The sequence below is a fragment of the Chrysoperla carnea genome, chromosome 2 (assembly GCF_905475395.1).
Source record: "Chrysoperla carnea chromosome 2, inChrCarn1.1, whole genome shotgun sequence".
Taxonomy (NCBI): domain Eukaryota; kingdom Metazoa; phylum Arthropoda; class Insecta; order Neuroptera; family Chrysopidae; genus Chrysoperla; species Chrysoperla carnea.
The window spans coordinates 81569920-81586724 of record NC_058338.1 but is presented as its reverse complement, the minus strand read 5'-3'; the positions used below and the strand labels follow the sequence as shown (position 1 = coordinate 81586724).

The 16805-nt window shown below is 26.7% G+C and overlaps 2 protein-coding genes across 2 annotated transcripts; one reads left to right on the top strand and one right to left on the bottom strand.

The window, feature by feature from the left end:
- Nucleotides 1–9002: 9002 nt before the first annotated feature.
- Nucleotides 9003–9940, bottom strand: LOC123292248 (40S ribosomal protein S25). The gene is made up of 4 exons (XM_044872824.1): nucleotides 9880–9940; nucleotides 9562–9654; nucleotides 9306–9489; nucleotides 9003–9128 (listed from the first exon to the last, which is right to left on the bottom strand). Exons 1-4 carry the CDS (start codon nucleotides 9880–9882, stop codon nucleotides 9049–9051), a joined length of 360 nt encoding a protein of 119 aa, XP_044728759.1. The 5' UTR covers nucleotides 9883–9940; the 3' UTR covers nucleotides 9003–9048.
- A 1342-nt stretch (nucleotides 9941–11282) lies between these two features.
- Nucleotides 11283–15982, top strand: LOC123292284 (zinc transporter 7). The gene is made up of 3 exons (XM_044872875.1): nucleotides 11283–11503; nucleotides 11574–11791; nucleotides 13514–15982. The coding sequence occupies exons 1-3, from the start codon at nucleotides 11317–11319 to the stop codon at nucleotides 14240–14242; spliced, it is 1134 nt and encodes a 377-aa protein (XP_044728810.1). The 5' UTR covers nucleotides 11283–11316; the 3' UTR covers nucleotides 14243–15982.
- The last annotated feature ends 823 nt before the right edge of the window (nucleotides 15983–16805 follow it).

Genomic DNA, 16805 nt, shown 5'->3' with positions numbered 1-16805 from the left:
CAAAAAATTTAGTCATTTTCATCTAGTCATTCTTATTACTACTCAAAATCTAGTCATTCTTATTACTTTGGGTAGTAAAAATTTGTAAAATTCTATCCATACCTAATTTAATTGGAATAAATCTGGTCATTTTCTTATTTCAATTACTAAAAATTTAAGCATTTTCTTGTCATAATCGTATAATTTAAAAATCTAGTCATTATCATAGATTTAAATAAAATTTAGATTTTAAGAAATTCGAATCTGTTTATCTGACATAAATCTAGTCATTATTTTTGTTCGGTATAAATCCAGTCATTTTCATTTCAACACAATTTTAATTTATAAAAAAAGCACTCTAGTCATACTTGGACAATCTAAATCAAGTCATTTTCATAGATTTAAATACAATTTAGATTTAATAAATTCTAGTCATTCTTATTATAATTAATATAAATCTAGTCATTTTCATAAATTTAATTTAAATTTTAAAAGAAATCTAAATCGAGTCATTTTCGTAGGTTTAAACAAACAAGTAAGTTAAATAAATTCTAGTCAAAACTTATTTTTGTTTTGTTTCTAGTCAAAACAAAAACATAAGTTTAGTTTATAAAGATATTTCGAGTCATACAATTACTTTGTACAAATATAATTCTAGTCATTTTTGTGAATTTAACACAGTTTAAGTTTAATCAAACTTATAACCAGTAGAAATCCCATTGTTTAGCACAATTTTTAGATTTAAAAAAAAAATCGGAACATATTCAATTTAAAAATTGTAATCAATTTACTATTTATTAGTTGAATTCTAGTCATTTTCATTCATGTATATTTGAATATTTTAAGGTAAAATTCTAGTCTTTAGAAATCTAGTCACTGAAAAATAGTTTAATATTTTGACCAATTGAAATGATAATTTTTTTTTAATTCTAGCCATATGTTAATTTTAATCAGTTTAATTTTAAACATTTAGGAATAACTTTACTTTTTTTTAGTTATGTAAAATTTCTTTCACCCGGGCATTCGTACTTATATTTATACTCGACCCAAAATATATTCACGTAATTTTTGAAATCATTAGAATTAAGTACTTAATTAGTAATTTTGGGATAAATTCAATATAATTATTTTGATAGTTTAGTCATTTGAAATCTAGTCAGACAAATATATAGTCATTTTCATTATAGTCTGTTTTAATCTAGTCAAAAGTATTAATAAAATAAAATCTAGTCAAAACTTATACTAAATCAGGTGAATATAATTATTAGGATGAAAAAATATGATACCTTTTTCGAATGTGGAACTGAAATATTCCGCCAATTTAAAAATCGCTTTCTGTCTAAAATTGAAATAAAAACTTTATTTGGAGTATAGTACTTTATAAATATATTGAAGTATTTCAAGTATTATTGATTAAATTAAACAAAAAATATTTTTCATTAAAAAAAACCAATAAACAATTAACTTTATGTAAAAGCAAAAAAAAACTCTATCCTAATGATTATTTCCTTTCATAATTTTGAAATCTAGTCTCAAATATCAAATTAATTAACTTGTAGCCAAAAATTGTCGTAATATAAGTATAAATAAATACAAAATAAAAACCAGATTATTCTAGTCAAAATTGATAAATATGTAATTTGAAGTCTTAGTTATCTAGGAAACTCAAAAATATTTTATAATTTTACACAGCCATAAAAATTCCGTCAAAATCAACAAGTTTCTAAGCACCGTTTACAAAAAATATTCTCTAGAAAACCTTTTTTTTAATACATATACACAACTAAATTATTCAAATAACATAAATTGTTCCCGTTAAAATTTGACTCAAACTCAACAAAAAATTATTCGCGGAAACTTAAATCAAAATTCCTGTATACTTTCCAATAAAATACAAATTTTTGCGTCGGATGTTAAAAATAACAATTTTTTGGCGTAGATAATGATACATTTTTTACACAATATTTTTCCAACTATTACCAATATAATTTCTTTTATTTTAAGACAGTGTACAATTTAATTTTTACAATTATATTTGGAACAAAGCATATCACAAAAATAAAATTTTAACACAACATTTAAACGCTTAAAACTCCTTTAATATAGCAAAAGATAAAATAACAAAAATTTAATCTTATGTCCAAGAAGATTCTGTAGAGAACCGTTTAAAAATATTTTTCTCAAAGTTTCTGGATAATATCGGTATTTTTATTAGTAATTACATATTAATTAGTAACCGTGGGTTTGTATAAATATGTATCATAGAAATCTTTATCCTTTATTCTACGGCTTTTTCATGTGTAAGTAAATGAAATGAGTTGTAATATATGCAATACACTTTACATAACTGTAAAAGCAACAAGTGTTGATCGTTAAAATAACGAAATGTAATTGTAAAGAAACTAAACCATATATTATTCAATATGTAAACAATTTATTTTCAATTTTTGTCTTTTTTTTCTTTAGTTTTTCACAAGCTTTCATTATGATCTCAAAATATTTTTACTTTTCAATTTCCGTAGTGGCCTTAAATATACATTGAATACATTTAGATTTAATTATTGTCTTAAATTGATTCTCACATAGCAAAAAAAAAAAGTTTCATATTTCTGAGAAACGTTATATCTTCGGCTGAATCCAAATTTCGTTGATATTCCATTAATTCGTACTCAAGTTGCCAAAATATTCTTTAGCGTGTTTATTTTATCAGTTTTCCAAATTACGAATTTTAACATTAAATAAAAAAAATACTTTTCACTTCAGAAAAATGTTACATTACGATAATTATTATGTTACATTAGATTTAACAGTTATTATCAACGGAGCTATAATGTTTTATCTTTCCCAAACTCTCTATTTTAATCACAAATACTTTCGCAAATAAATTTTTCTCATATAGTTATATAAAATAGTTTAGATAAAAATTAATGTTAGAATATTATTATAAATAATAATTAATTATAGCCCCTAATATTTTAGTCTTTAAAATTATTGTAATTTTTTGGCATTGTCAATAAGGCTAAAAGCGGGCGTAGGGAAATTAGTTTGCAATATGCTCAAAGCAGGCAACATATTATGTAAAATAAATTATTCATGTAAATATTTTTAATTAATTTAAATTTAAGAGTAAAAATATATTAAAAAATAAAATTAATGATAAAAATTTGCCTATTTATTTTAGTCGAATAAATATTCTCAAAACTATAATGACAGAATTTAATGGAAATATAAATCAATTCATTTTATAAATTTTATTTTTGTATAACTAGTCATTTCTTCAACAATTTTCTTATAAAACGTAGTCATTTTAATATTATTTAAATAAATGTAAAATTATTTAAATAGTTATGATAAAATAAATTTTATGAAAATAAATTTCTTGGGGTACCTTTTCAATAAACTACCACTGACATGATTCAGATAACTTCGCGGATCTTGCGGTACTCTCGCAAGTGCTTATTTCATAAAAAAAATAGATTCTAATCTGTATTAGAAAAATAATTAGGATATTTTTAAAGTGTCATTTAAACCACGTTAAACTTATTTTAGTAAACAATTTTTCAAAAGAATAGAAGATTGAAGATAGTTAATAAAAACTATTATTTAAGGCAACGTTTTACAATGTTTGTTATTATCTCATCATCAGGAAAGTCTTTTCTTGAAACTTGTTGAAAAATTGGTTGCTAATTTGATTTTTTCGGAAACTCAATAAATAATTTAGAGTAAAATAACAGTTCGAGTCGAGCTATAAATATTAATTACAAACTAAGGTATAATTTCTTTAAAAAATATAATTTAATTTATTACATCGTGGTAAAGATCAAATGCAAAAATTTATGAACATTTTGAAAACTAAATAGATTTGTACCAAAAATAAAGCAACAAAATCCAAATTAACTTATTTTCTATCGCTTTAAATTTCAATTTATCTCATGCTCTCATATTCTTTTAAAGAAAACAGAAAATTTTAAAGTGGTTTAATAAAAAAGTTAGGTACCTATATTTTGATTTATTTATAATTTATTTGTAGAAAATAATTCATAAAATATGTAAAAAATTATTAATCACGTAAAGAATTATAAATATGGGACAATTACCAGTAAAATTGTAAATAAAAAAATTATATCAAACCAAATAGAAATTTTATGAAATTAATATTAAAAAATTATTGTAAATTTAATTCATCTATTTAAAAAAAAAATTAATTTATTTAATATAATATATTACTATTAAAAACAAAAAAGAGAGGAGTGTGATTCTAGTCATTTGTAAATAAATATAACTTATTAATAAAAAATATTATATAAAATAATTCATGTATTTTAATATTTATAAAAAATAATTATTGTATATTTATTAAATAGCAAGTATTGAAGCGTTAAATGCACAGGGTTTTTAAATATTAAAAAAAAAAAATTAATACTTTTTGAAAACATATTTTTAATGAAACGTATCGTTTATCAATTAATAAATATGCATATCCATAATGGATGGAATTTATAATTTATATTATTTTTTTTATAATATTTAATTTGTAAAATACTGAAAATTATATTGTAATTTAATAATTACATATTTTTTATTTTCATTATACAGAGTGTTTGAAATATTTTGAAGGTGGATTTTAGATATCTTTCAAAAAATCAAATTGGTTGTGATTATTTTATTATTAAATATAGCTATGTAAGAAAATTTAATTTATTTGTGAAATTCGCCTATATACGTAATTAATTTATAATTTTGGATAATAAAGTATGCATATAATGCCAGTTTTGTAAGAGAATTATAAATTTAATAAAATCCTCCTTTAATATTTGAGAAATTCTCTGTATAAAACTCAAAAAAGAAAAATATTTGTGTATTATATTTTGAATTTTTGAATTATAATTTTTTTTAAATGATGTAAATATATTTAATATTGTAATATGTAAATAAAGAATTGAAATTATTAAAAAATTATATTAACAAAAAATTATTTTCGTTTTTTTATTAATTATTTTTTCACTTAGTTTACCTGTGCCATTTAATGCCCAGAAAAGTTGTTTGAAGATTCATATTGTGTCTCTTCATTCAATTGGAACAAAAATGTTCTTTATGGAATAACAAACAACTTTTATTGGATGATTTACTGGAAAATATTTTTCGAAGTGTCTAGATTCCACAGAGACAATTATAAGAAATAATAATTTTGATACGCAAAAACAATTTTGAGTAAAACTTTTCAGTCCATTTTTACCTAAAACGTGCGGTTTTTGGGGAAAATGTTTCGAACAAGAATTGTTACCTTTTCAGTGGTGGATTTACACTAGGGGCAATCGGGGCTAGTGCCCAGGGCGGCAAATTTTCTAGGGCGGCAAAATTTGCAAAGTGAGAAAACATTTTCTATACAATATATAATTAACTAATTCTTTTAAATAAACATTTTATCTTTCAAGAAATATAATTTATGCATTATGTATCAAATTAAAATTTTGTATATTATAATATAGGAAATTTAAGTGAAAACTATTAAAATAGTTTAATTAATTTATTTCCAATAAGATATCAAAACTATTAAAATAAAATTTCAGTCATAGGGCGGCATTTTCTTCAGTGCCCCAGGGCGGCAGAATTTTAAATCCGGCCCTGTACCTTTTTAACAAACAAAAAATTTCTAATTTAAAGTATTCTTCTACCTATTATCAGTTATGGAGTAGACTGAGCTTTTCATTGAGCCTGAAAGCTTAGGTAACGTAAAATGTCTGCGTAAGATGTGCGCCTATACATCCAAAATTTTTTGCTTGAAACTTTTTTATCGATAAAACTTACTTACAATAGTTTCAAGCATATTTCAACTTAAAAAAGACACCCTGTATATTGTATTGAAATAGAAAGGATATTTCCAAAAACACTTCAAATTTTGAGGGTGACTTCGGTTAGAACTCGAGAAAATTATAGACAGTGCAGGATTAAGCCCATCGGGGGCCCTAGGCCAATAAAATTTTGGGGCCCCCCTTTTTTGAATAATTGAAAAATTAATCGTTATTTGTGTATTCATAGCATTCGTACAGCCTATTCATATCATTCCAAGGTTATAAACGAAATAAAATGAACAAAATAATTGATAATTTCGAAATTTGAGAAAAAAAATAACTTGAAATTGAAAATTTTTGTTAAAAAATAATCATGTCAGATTTTCGTGGGGGCCCCTGCCCGCCGGGGGCCCTATGCCATGGCCTAGTCCGGCCTAATGGGTAATCCAGCACTGATTATAGATTTAATATACCATAGTTTTTGAAATATTGATGCCTAATGATTTAGAGAAAATAACTTAAAGAAGAATTAACACACAAGTGCCGTTTATTTCATCACTTTAAATGTATTTTTATGGAAAAACGAGTACGCTTGTTTTAATTTTCTTTATAGGAAAATATTTACCATGATTTTAACTAATGAAATATCGTAAACTAGGCAATTTGTATGACTTAAATGTAACAAAATACTCTAAAAATATCGTAAAAGGGTTGAAAACCAAAGTATTTTATGTTTTCTTTTTGGAACGCGTCGTAAGGTAATGTTTATTTTTGCATAAACAGAATCTGGGATAAATTTTTTTCAGGATGAAAACTTTTTTGAAGCTCTATCACTGATTAATTTTTGGACAATTAACATTATTGTGTTTGATTTAAACCCAAAACTATGTTTATAGTGATCAAAGAACTTTGAACTATCATTTACCGCAAAAAATTCACAGTACTTGTTCAAACAGCCGGACTACTTTTCCTACATGTGTTACTGTTTCAAAATGTTAGAAGCGCATAGGATCGTTTCTATCATGTTTTTATCACATATTCTGTATATCGTACACTCGTACCGAAGCTTAGAGACAATCTCTATATGACGAAGCGATCGTCAAATCCCATCAGTATCATGGTCGTCTTCCTAGTGACATCTCTCAATGAAACAAAATATTAACTTACTTGAATTACAGGTTGCTGTATGCTTTCTACGATGGCTCCTATGTCTGTACCAGTGTACCACATAACAATAATACATCAACTATGAATTTTTTTTCCGTTACCCCTTACCCCAAAAATAAAATTTCATTAATTTTTAACGATTAGATTGAAGTATGTTAGTTTTTATATATCACATGATAGAGAGATGTACATATGGTTTACTGATGGTCATGGTAACCGTCTGCTGAGCCTTAAATATGATAGTAGATATTGCTTCAAGTCTCCATGTAAGATTCCTCGAATTTCTATGTGTCATATTCCCCCCCCCCAGGGGGAGATTTGAAAAACTGTCACTAAGTTATGGTTCTGCAAACTGTCTGCTTGTTTGATAATTCATTAGATATGATTCTAAACATAGTCATCCTGCAAAGTTTAAGCTCAAGAAGTCGCCCCATTCCCGAATTATGCCAAAAAAACGCGGTAAAAAAATTTGAAGTGATGGTTCTGGAAACTGTGTAAAACTTGTTTGGTTGTTTTGAGGATGTCAAAAGGATCAGGAAAGTATGTCTGGCAGAAAAGCAAGTGGTCAAGGATTTTTTGGCAGCACTTTGAAAAACACGAATTATTCCCTGGGGGGGGGGGGAATACGACACATAGAAATTCGAGGAACCTTACAGGGCGACTTGGAACATTACCTACTTTCATATTTAGGGCTCAGCAGACGGTTACCATGATCATCAGTAAATCATATGTACATCTCTCTATGAGATTTATCCAAAAAAACATTAAATAAATGTTTTCTCGAAAATTGTTAAGATTGGTTTGGGATTAGGTGAATAATATCCGAGATAGGTAAATCGGTTCAGAATATTTTCTTCGTATTTGATTTTAGATATCTCGTAAAATATACGTCTAAAAATTTTCCAGTTGGTTAGACTATTTTTTCGGTTTTACTCCTCGATCATCACGAAAAGTGTGAAAAATCAAGAGTAAAACTAAAAAAACAAAAATTGAAATCACTCCAGGATATCTTTCAGATATACGATTGCGCAGACACATCTCCAAAACTACGCACTCAATTACGAAACGAACCGATTATTGAATCTTTTGAGTAATAATGAGCTCATACACTACGGTTTATCAAAATTGAGAAATAGAAATATTTTTGATTTTTAAACGGATATGAATTTTTGATCATTTTGACCTAAAAAAATTCTATGAGAGAGATATGCTGAAGCGATTTCAGGCGCTATCTTGGAAACTATTTCCAATGAACCTGATTTTTGGGTCAAAATTGGGCTATAAACTGAGTTGCATTGAAATTTTGTTCAATTGTTGATTAAGCGAATAGTTTCGCGTAGCTATCGCTCCAGGATATCTTTCTCATATGCGATATCTCAAAACCAAACTATTCCATCGTTAAATTAACCGTTTTATTTCTTTTTTTTTATAAACCCTGGAAACCTATTGTATTTTGTCTTTTTTTTTTTGGGCTCAATTTTTACTACAAATTTCGAAAACTGAGACAAGTTATTGAGACAGTTTTTTTTGCTATTTTAATTTTAAGTGTATATATCTATCGATAAACTCATTACCCAAGTTCAGAAAATCTATTACAAATCGTCGGACAATGCTAGATATTCATGGACGTAAAACGATTGAAATTTTTGAATCATTTTAAACGGTAATAAATAGTTTTTCATTGAACTATACGAAACAAAATGAAAATGAATTCTTTTCAAAACATTACGAAACAAACGAACGATTTAAAACTATTAAAATTGTAAGTTTCCGGTTTAAGTATAATCCAAGACATTGCAAACCCAATTAATATTGAGCAACGATTTTCTGAACTCTTTCAAAATGAAAAACTTCTGTACCCAAACCAGATACATAATGGTGAAAAAATTTTGCTCCTCATTTACTTTTCTAATATTTCAAGACATTTACAGAACATCGTTAACACGTCTTACTATAATTCTTACTATTTTAAGTGAAAAACGCTTAAGACACAACACTCTTTCTTCTTCCCTTCTTTTCCCTTCCTAACAAGTGTAATTTAAGCAGGAAATGAAAAAAAGAATCTATTTATTAAAGTTTTTTAATAAATTTATTAATAAATGTATACATCTTATGCTACAGGATCATCACCTTTTGTGGTACGGGTGTAGATTAATTGCGCGTGGTGTTGGATAACTTGCTTAATTAATCCTACAAAGAAAAACAATCATAATTAGTAATTTGAAAGTAAATTATATAAATATATAAAAACGAATGGTTTTTCAGACTCATTATATCAGTTTTTACTACCACGGTAGTGTCTAGGATAAAAGTGATCATCATAATAAATTTATATTTTAAAATATTAATAATAACACAAAATAATACCTTTTTGTTGAAGTTCAATCAACGCCCTTCGTGCCAAAGATCCTCGTACCTTCAAACGTTCAGATACAACAGATGGTGTAATAAGTTTGTATTGTGGTACTTCTTTGTATAATTTTTCATATGTAGCTTTATCGAACAACACTTGATTGTTTAACTTATCACGAACTTTTCCTTTTGACCACTTCTACGGAAATAATAAAAAAAAAAAAAAAGCCATTACTATCAAATATAAAAGTTAAAAATATAGTCAATTTACCTTCTTTTTGGCTTTACCACCACCAGACCCTTCTTTTTTCTTTTGGGTCTTTTGTGGTTGTTTTGCTCCTCCTTTTGAATCCTTCTTTGGAGGCTAAAATTTAGAACACATATATTAGAATTATAACCTAACCCCAATGTAAAGCAACCATGTGATAACAATTTAAATGGTATTTATGATTAAAAATTTAATTCACGAAGTTCAATTAAATTATATTATTAAATATAAAAACAATAAAATAAATTAATTGATTCTCATACTACAATTTTGTAAAGAAAAACATTAATTAAATATATTTTAAATAAAATTAATACTCACCATGTTGACGATTTATCACTGAAAGAACAGGAAACAAATATTTTGTGAAACATACCGGACATGCTTAGTTTAGTCGAATGAAATACGCATGTGTTGTTATAGCGATGTGTCGTTCTCATGGACATGTAAGTATTGAGAATAAGTGAAACGAAAAATCAAATAGATAAGTTCAAAAGCTTTTTCTCTCTCTATCTTGTAGTAAAGTTAAATTAAGTGTAGATGTATCTTGTTTACTCCCGGGCGCCATTGGCTTATATTAACTTATATACAGAATAACTGCATCCAGTACTATAACACGATGGTTATTTTAAACTTAAAAGTTGAAACTTTTAACACCGGTATGGCTATCTTTTCCCAATGTACATTTGTGTAAACACGTTTGACAAGGACAAATAATTCGTATTTACAAATTTTGATTCGGGTAAATTATTTACATTGTTGCCATGTTTACATTTGCCGTTAGAAATTTAAAACACATTCGTCTTCCTACATAAATTTTTTTTAGTAATATCATCAAAATTATTTCAAACAATAAAAATTGTATAATTTAATTTCATTTTAATGCTTTCGGGCTCATTTGACGTTTTAATAAAATTAATTCAACCGTCATATGACGGTGCCACTTATGAGAAAACTAAATTAATTCCTTTGTTACAAAATTGTTTGAAACAAGTTGTCTACAATTTCATTGCCATTTAAGAGATCAGTTAGAATTTCCAATGAAAAATAAGGAAAAAGTTTAATATATCAGGACTCAAATAGTAGGTATTGACTTTCCGGATCACTTTCTGTATTTGAAATATTAACATTGCCATGCAAAATTATGTATAAAGTATCTAAAAAGGTTTATTTATTACACTTAAAATTAGTACCTAATCAATACTATTGGGAGTAATCCAGGCCCTAGGGTATTCGTTAGAAATAAAAATTGACTGAAATGAATCTCAAATTTCATACATCATTAATTTGCAAAAACACTTGACGTGTAAATTTATCTCAATGAAAATGTGGCAAGGAGCTTCTAGTGATTGCCAACATTGTCGCCACATCGGATTTATAACTTTGACAGTTTAAAGTTTAATTAATATAAAATTTTTCTTATTATTTACTTGCAAAACTTTGTTTACTTATATTAAATAATGTATATTTTTAATCCGAGTATGAATTACATATTATTTGATATCAACAGAAAATAAAAAATAATGAAAACAAAAGTATGCCCCTGATAAGTTTTTACAACGATGAGATTCCACTGAACACGTAGGCATACTTTACTGGAAAAATATGTTTTTAAGTGCAACAAATTTTATACTACTCAATGAAAATTTATGAAAAAATATTAATTACAGAATATAAAATTGTTTGAATGTTTTCGAGTAGTGTTTAATGATAATTATTAACTAGTTAAATTAATTATAACCTAACTTTTTATTAAAAATGTTACCATTATCACATAAAGATTCCTTACATCGTGGAATTGGATCAAAAATAAAGGAGAAAATTCAAGGATGGATAAGATTAATTTTTGCCGATAAAAATTCACGAAATCTTTTTCTATTTTTGTTATTGAATTTATCGTTTGCGTTTGTGGAACTTCTGTATGGAGTATGGTCAAATAGTTTGGGTAACTTAACATTTTAAATATTTTCATTTGTATTAGTAATTGTATGTTTTAATATAAATAAATTTTTTAGGTCTTATTTCGGATTCGTTCCATATGTTTTTCGATTGTACGGGATTATTAGCCGGTTTAGCTGCATCTGTTATTACGAAATGGCGTGCAAATGATAAATTTTCATATGGATATGTACGAGCCGAAGTTATAGCCGGTTTTGTTAATGGATTGTTTTTATTATTTATTGCATTTTTTATTATGTCCGAAGCTGTAGAAAGAGCTATTGAACCTCCAGAGGTATGTATGTTCGTTTAAAGTTAAGAAAATGATCAGATAAATGCTAATTTTTAACACAATTTACCTTTTTTCGATTAGCAGAATAATTTTTGTAAGGACTAGTTAGTTTTCGAAAAACGTATTCCACAAAATGCATTCTTATTCTCAATTCTCTTATTCTTCAAAGCAATTTAGTAATTTTCTCTGCCTCTTTGTATTATTAGAATTTCAACATAAAAATTTTCCATGCAAGAATGATTAGAAGTTCGATTCAATATCAGTCAAATCTATTGAATTCTCAAAAACATTTTGAACAAATGTTGTTGGATTGTTTATGAGGGACAACAATTTTTTAATTTAAAGTTATCCTCTTTCTCTTAACAGTAAAATGCTAGAAATATTATTTCAATGCCTTAGAAAGTTAAGGTCACCTTCAAGTTCAGAACTTATTACCTTTAGCTTTACAATTTTTGTAGGAATTTTGGTTTTCACAAATTAATAGTTTGGATGCTGATTCGGAGCATTTCTAACACCCGGTACATTATTGAGATAATTTTAAGAGCATCAAAAATTAGAATCCAGTATATTTATATTGAATCGAACGCGCTTAGAATTTCTCTCAGCTGATTCTGTTGAAAAATCATTTAATATAAGGAAGCTTTTTTCGTCTAGTGACAATTTTTCCTAAAACTCACCATTTTGGAGATATAAATGATTGAAAAAAAAAACTAATTTTGATAAAAATTGTCGAAATTAACTATTATCGTGTAGTTTCGGACAAATATTTAACTTGAAATTTATTGTATCTCATATTTTATATGATTTTAAACAATTTTTGTATCTTGACTTTTTTCACCTCACTTCACCGTTTTCGAGATATCAAAATTATAAAAAAACGCATTTTTAAACTAAAATTTTATCATCAACAAAGTTGACGATTATCGTTTGATTAAGATCAAACATTTGATTTAAAAACGATTGAAATTTATATTTTGGACTTTAATAAACACTTTTTGTGTCTTATAGTTTTGTTTTGTGTCATTTTTCACCTTACCTCATCGTTTTTGAGATATAAGTGTTAAAAAAAAGCGTAAAGAGCTTAAATCTCAAAAATGTTTTGGTGATGCGAAAAATGGTAAGACAATAGGCTTAGAAAAATCCAAAATATAAATTTCAATCGTTTTTAAATCAAATATTTTTATAGAAAGTATGCTTTTTACAAATTAACGTTTATTGTGTGGTTTCGATCAAATATTTGACTTATTGGAGCGTTATAAAAAAAATTCGCATTTTTAAGCTAAAATTTTCTTATTAACAAAATGGATGATTATCGTTTAATTGTGATAAAATATTTGATTTATAAACGATATGACTTTGTTCTACACACTCTTGCTAATATTTTGAGCCGCATCCTATAAAATATCATATTTTTCCATAGAATTGTAGCCTTTTGACCTTTATCTGGCTTCATTTCATAGATTATAACTAAAATATATAAAAAATTTAAATACGGAACCTATTTTTTTTTTTTTTTTTTTTTTTTTGAAATTTAGTTATATTGCAATAATAATATATATACAAAATTTTGTTTTTTTACCTCCATACAAACATGGAAGAAATGAAAATTTAATTTTTTACTGTAACAACTAGTAGTTCACAGGTCGATTCATCGAATTTATTTTTAATATTATCTTCAAACGTTTTGAATAATTTTAAATTTTAAATGATAATTTTAAATTTTAGGTAAAACATGAACGACTGTTTGTAGTATCCGTATTAGGATTTTTAGTCAATTTAGTTGGAATATACGCATTCCAACATGGTCATGGACATTCACACGGCGGCGGAAGCAGTCATTCTCACGGTGGTCGTACAACAAGTACCCATGGTAATGGTAACAGCATGAATCAATTCCATAGTCAATCAAACTCACATCATGGCCATTCTCATAATGATCACGGTAGCGGTGGACATCATGGTCATTCTCACGACTCCATGTATGCAAATGATTTCGAATTATCATCAGGAAACTCACAAATCATGAAAGGAGTCTTCCTACACATATTAGCTGATACATTAGGCAGTGTTGGTGTAATTATCTCGGCAGTACTAATGCAAATGTTTGGTTGGCTTCGTGCTGATCCAATTTGTTCAATGTTTATTGCCTTATTGATTGGTATCAGTGTGTTAGCATTAATCAAAGACTCAATATTAATATTAATGCAACGTCAACCACAAGCGTTAGATCATTTATTACCACAATGTTATCAAAAGGTAACTGCCTTAGCTGGTGTTTATTCAGTACAAGAACCACATTTTTGGACGTTATGTAGTGATATATATGTGGGTGGTTTAAAATTAGAGGTATCAAAGAATGTCGATCCTAAGTATGTTGTTACTCATACACAATTAATTTTCGCTGCAGCGGGTGTTAGACAATTATATGTACAATTGGATTATACACCAATGTGATCAACAATGAACAATGTTAATAATAATTTTTATATGAATAATAATAATAATGAATGTGATTCATGTGTTATATGTTTGAGAGGTAAATATTCATTGACAAGACGATGGTTGTGCAATCAATTGATTACATATTTATGCATTTATAAAACAAAAAAATCATTTTATTCCATACATATGTTTGTTATTTAATTTATTTATAAAAGTACCTCTTCGTCATTCTTAAATATTAGTACCCGTTAAAGGAGGAGATACCTTTATATACCCGTTTTTATACATCTATCTTATCTCATATATTTAAACGAGCAATTCTTGTATATATATATTTGGAATCTCGGAAACGGCACCAACGATTTTCATAAAATTTAGTATGTGAGGGGTTTCGAGGGCAAAAAATCGATCTAGCTATACTTGATGAGTACATTTTTAAAATTTTTTCAAAAGTAAATTTTTAAAGCACACAGTTTAATTTAAGTAGTTTGATCTTTTAATTCTGATTTAAAATAACATATTTAGCAAAAATATAAATTCAAATCAATTAAATTGTAATATTAGGCTGGAAAATACACTTTTATAGTTCAAAAAGTTGGCCTCGATAAAACGCAGCAAGTAAAGGTTTTATGTTTAGAAATTGTCGTTTTATCTCGGAAACAGGGGGTTTCAGGGGCGCCAAAAAGAGCTAGCCACGATTTACAAAATAATAATAATAACAACGAGCAAAGCTCGGTCATTCAGGTTCTTTTCTTTAAACGAAATATTACTAAAAATTGTTTTATTAACTACTTGCTATAATTTAGGTAATAATAAAAAAATCTTGAAAGTTGTAAATTAGTGGAATGTTTAGAAGTTGCATTGATTTGAAAAATAGAAGGTAATTTTCGTATCATTATTGATTTGGATATATGGACACAAAAATTTCGAACCATTTGCTACAGTTTGACGATCTATTAAGTGCACCGGGGCGTTATCGCAGGATGATATAGGCTTTTTTTTAAACTAATCATTGTCCTTTTGTCATTCACTGCCCTTTTGTGAAAATCATTATGCTAAAATATTTCGACATTTCCTTATACCATTGCAATTATGCCGCTTTTGTGGAGGTATAGCGAAGATCATTACTTTAAAAATTTCCAAAAAAAAATACATGTTTAAATATTGTGTAAAAATATTATAAAGGAATCTCCGACTTTAAGTGTGGCATAGAGATTAGAAACGTTGAGGTTAGAGATTGTATAAAAAAATGTAAAAGATATCGAATTTATGAATCAGTCTATAATGAATTTTAAAGATCATACTATTAAAGTATGAACCCATTTAACAAATACATGAAACTCAGTGGAGAGGGTAGCAGAAAAAAAATTTGCGTATCTGGGCGAGGCCTAGTTCTCGGTCGTTGCGTATTTTGTACTGCGCCTCAGACTGTCTTGTTTTCAATTTATTGTCTTTTGTTTTCAATCAATTGAATTTGATTGAAACTAATTTCAATTGTGTAAACATCACTTTCTCTCTCGTTCGAGAGAAAGCCAGTCTGATGTACAGTACAAAGTACGCAACGACCGAAGACTAGACTCCCCCGAGATATGCGTTGTAAATTCAATCATGGGCGCTTATAGATCGGCATAGGAGTTTCACGTCCTTGTTATATGGGTTCGTGTATACAAGATTGGAATAAAAGTATTTATTGTAAAATAGCTCTTTTTATATTTTAAAAATTTTATTCACACTTTTTGATTTAAAATCATTCAACGTTTAACGTTCAAAACTTCTTCTTTTTTTTTTTTTTTTGGTTTTGTATTTCTTAAATATTATATTCAATAAGTTCTAATTCACGTTTTATAATAAGCTGTTAAAAAGGGACGAAATCAGAAAGTAATGTGTAGATAGTTGTTTTAAATTTTACAATTAAAAATTTACATTTAAAATCCAATTTGATAAATTTTGATGAAACGAACATGCGATGAAGTGAAATATTTTCACAGTGTGTTCTAGTCTAATAGATTAAAGCAATTATGGATGAGAAATATATACATATTTTAAACATTATTTGGCCTATAAAATAATGGACTCAAACAAATAGTTTCTTTTAAATATGAACTTTAATAATGTTAATGTGACAGGGCATAGTGTAGCCCCTTCACGTTTTACATTTTGAAAAATAAACACCATTATTATTATTCTAAACAAAAGAATCTACAGCCAATTTTTAAAGTATCTTAAAATACGAAATAACTTTTAAAAAAAGTTGATGTGTCCAATACATAAAACCGTTATGCAGCTGCTGGATAAAACTGTTCCTTTATTTCGCTTTAATTGAAATTGTTTAAGTATATAAACGAAAACAACAGTCTTCGTAGGCAGCTGCACAGCGGCATTGTCTCCAGAACGTACCAAATTTTTTAATTTGTTATCAATTAAGTTAGCAAAATTAAAAAAATCATCAAAATTTACATTGTGTGTACAAATCCAGCCGTAATTATTGTAATTTATTGTGAAAAAAATTTATTACAAATTTTTATAGAAAATGAAATACAAAATTGGATAAACTAAATATGAATTGCGAACGTAT

What these genes read in the sequence shown, in the direction of transcription:
- LOC123292248 (XM_044872824.1), bottom strand. An exon ending in GTGGTAAAGCCAAAAAGAAG is followed by an intron (nt 9,490 to 9,561) that starts GTAAATTGACTA and finishes TTATTTCCGTAG; the next exon opens with AAGTGGTCAAAAGGAAAAGT. An exon ending in GATTGAACTTCAACAAAAAG is followed by an intron (nt 9,129 to 9,305) that starts GTATTATTTTGT and finishes TTTTCTTTGTAG; the next exon opens with GATTAATTAAGCAAGTTATC.
- LOC123292284 (XM_044872875.1), top strand. Translation starts at nt 11,317, where the DNA reads ATGTTACCATTATCACATAAAGATTCCTTACATCGTGGAATTGGATCA. An exon ending in AGTATGGTCAAATAGTTTGG is followed by an intron (nt 11,504 to 11,573) that starts GTAACTTAACAT and finishes TAAATTTTTTAG; the next exon opens with GTCTTATTTCGGATTCGTTC. An exon ending in GAGCTATTGAACCTCCAGAG is followed by an intron (nt 11,792 to 13,513) that starts GTATGTATGTTC and finishes TTTAAATTTTAG; the next exon opens with GTAAAACATGAACGACTGTT.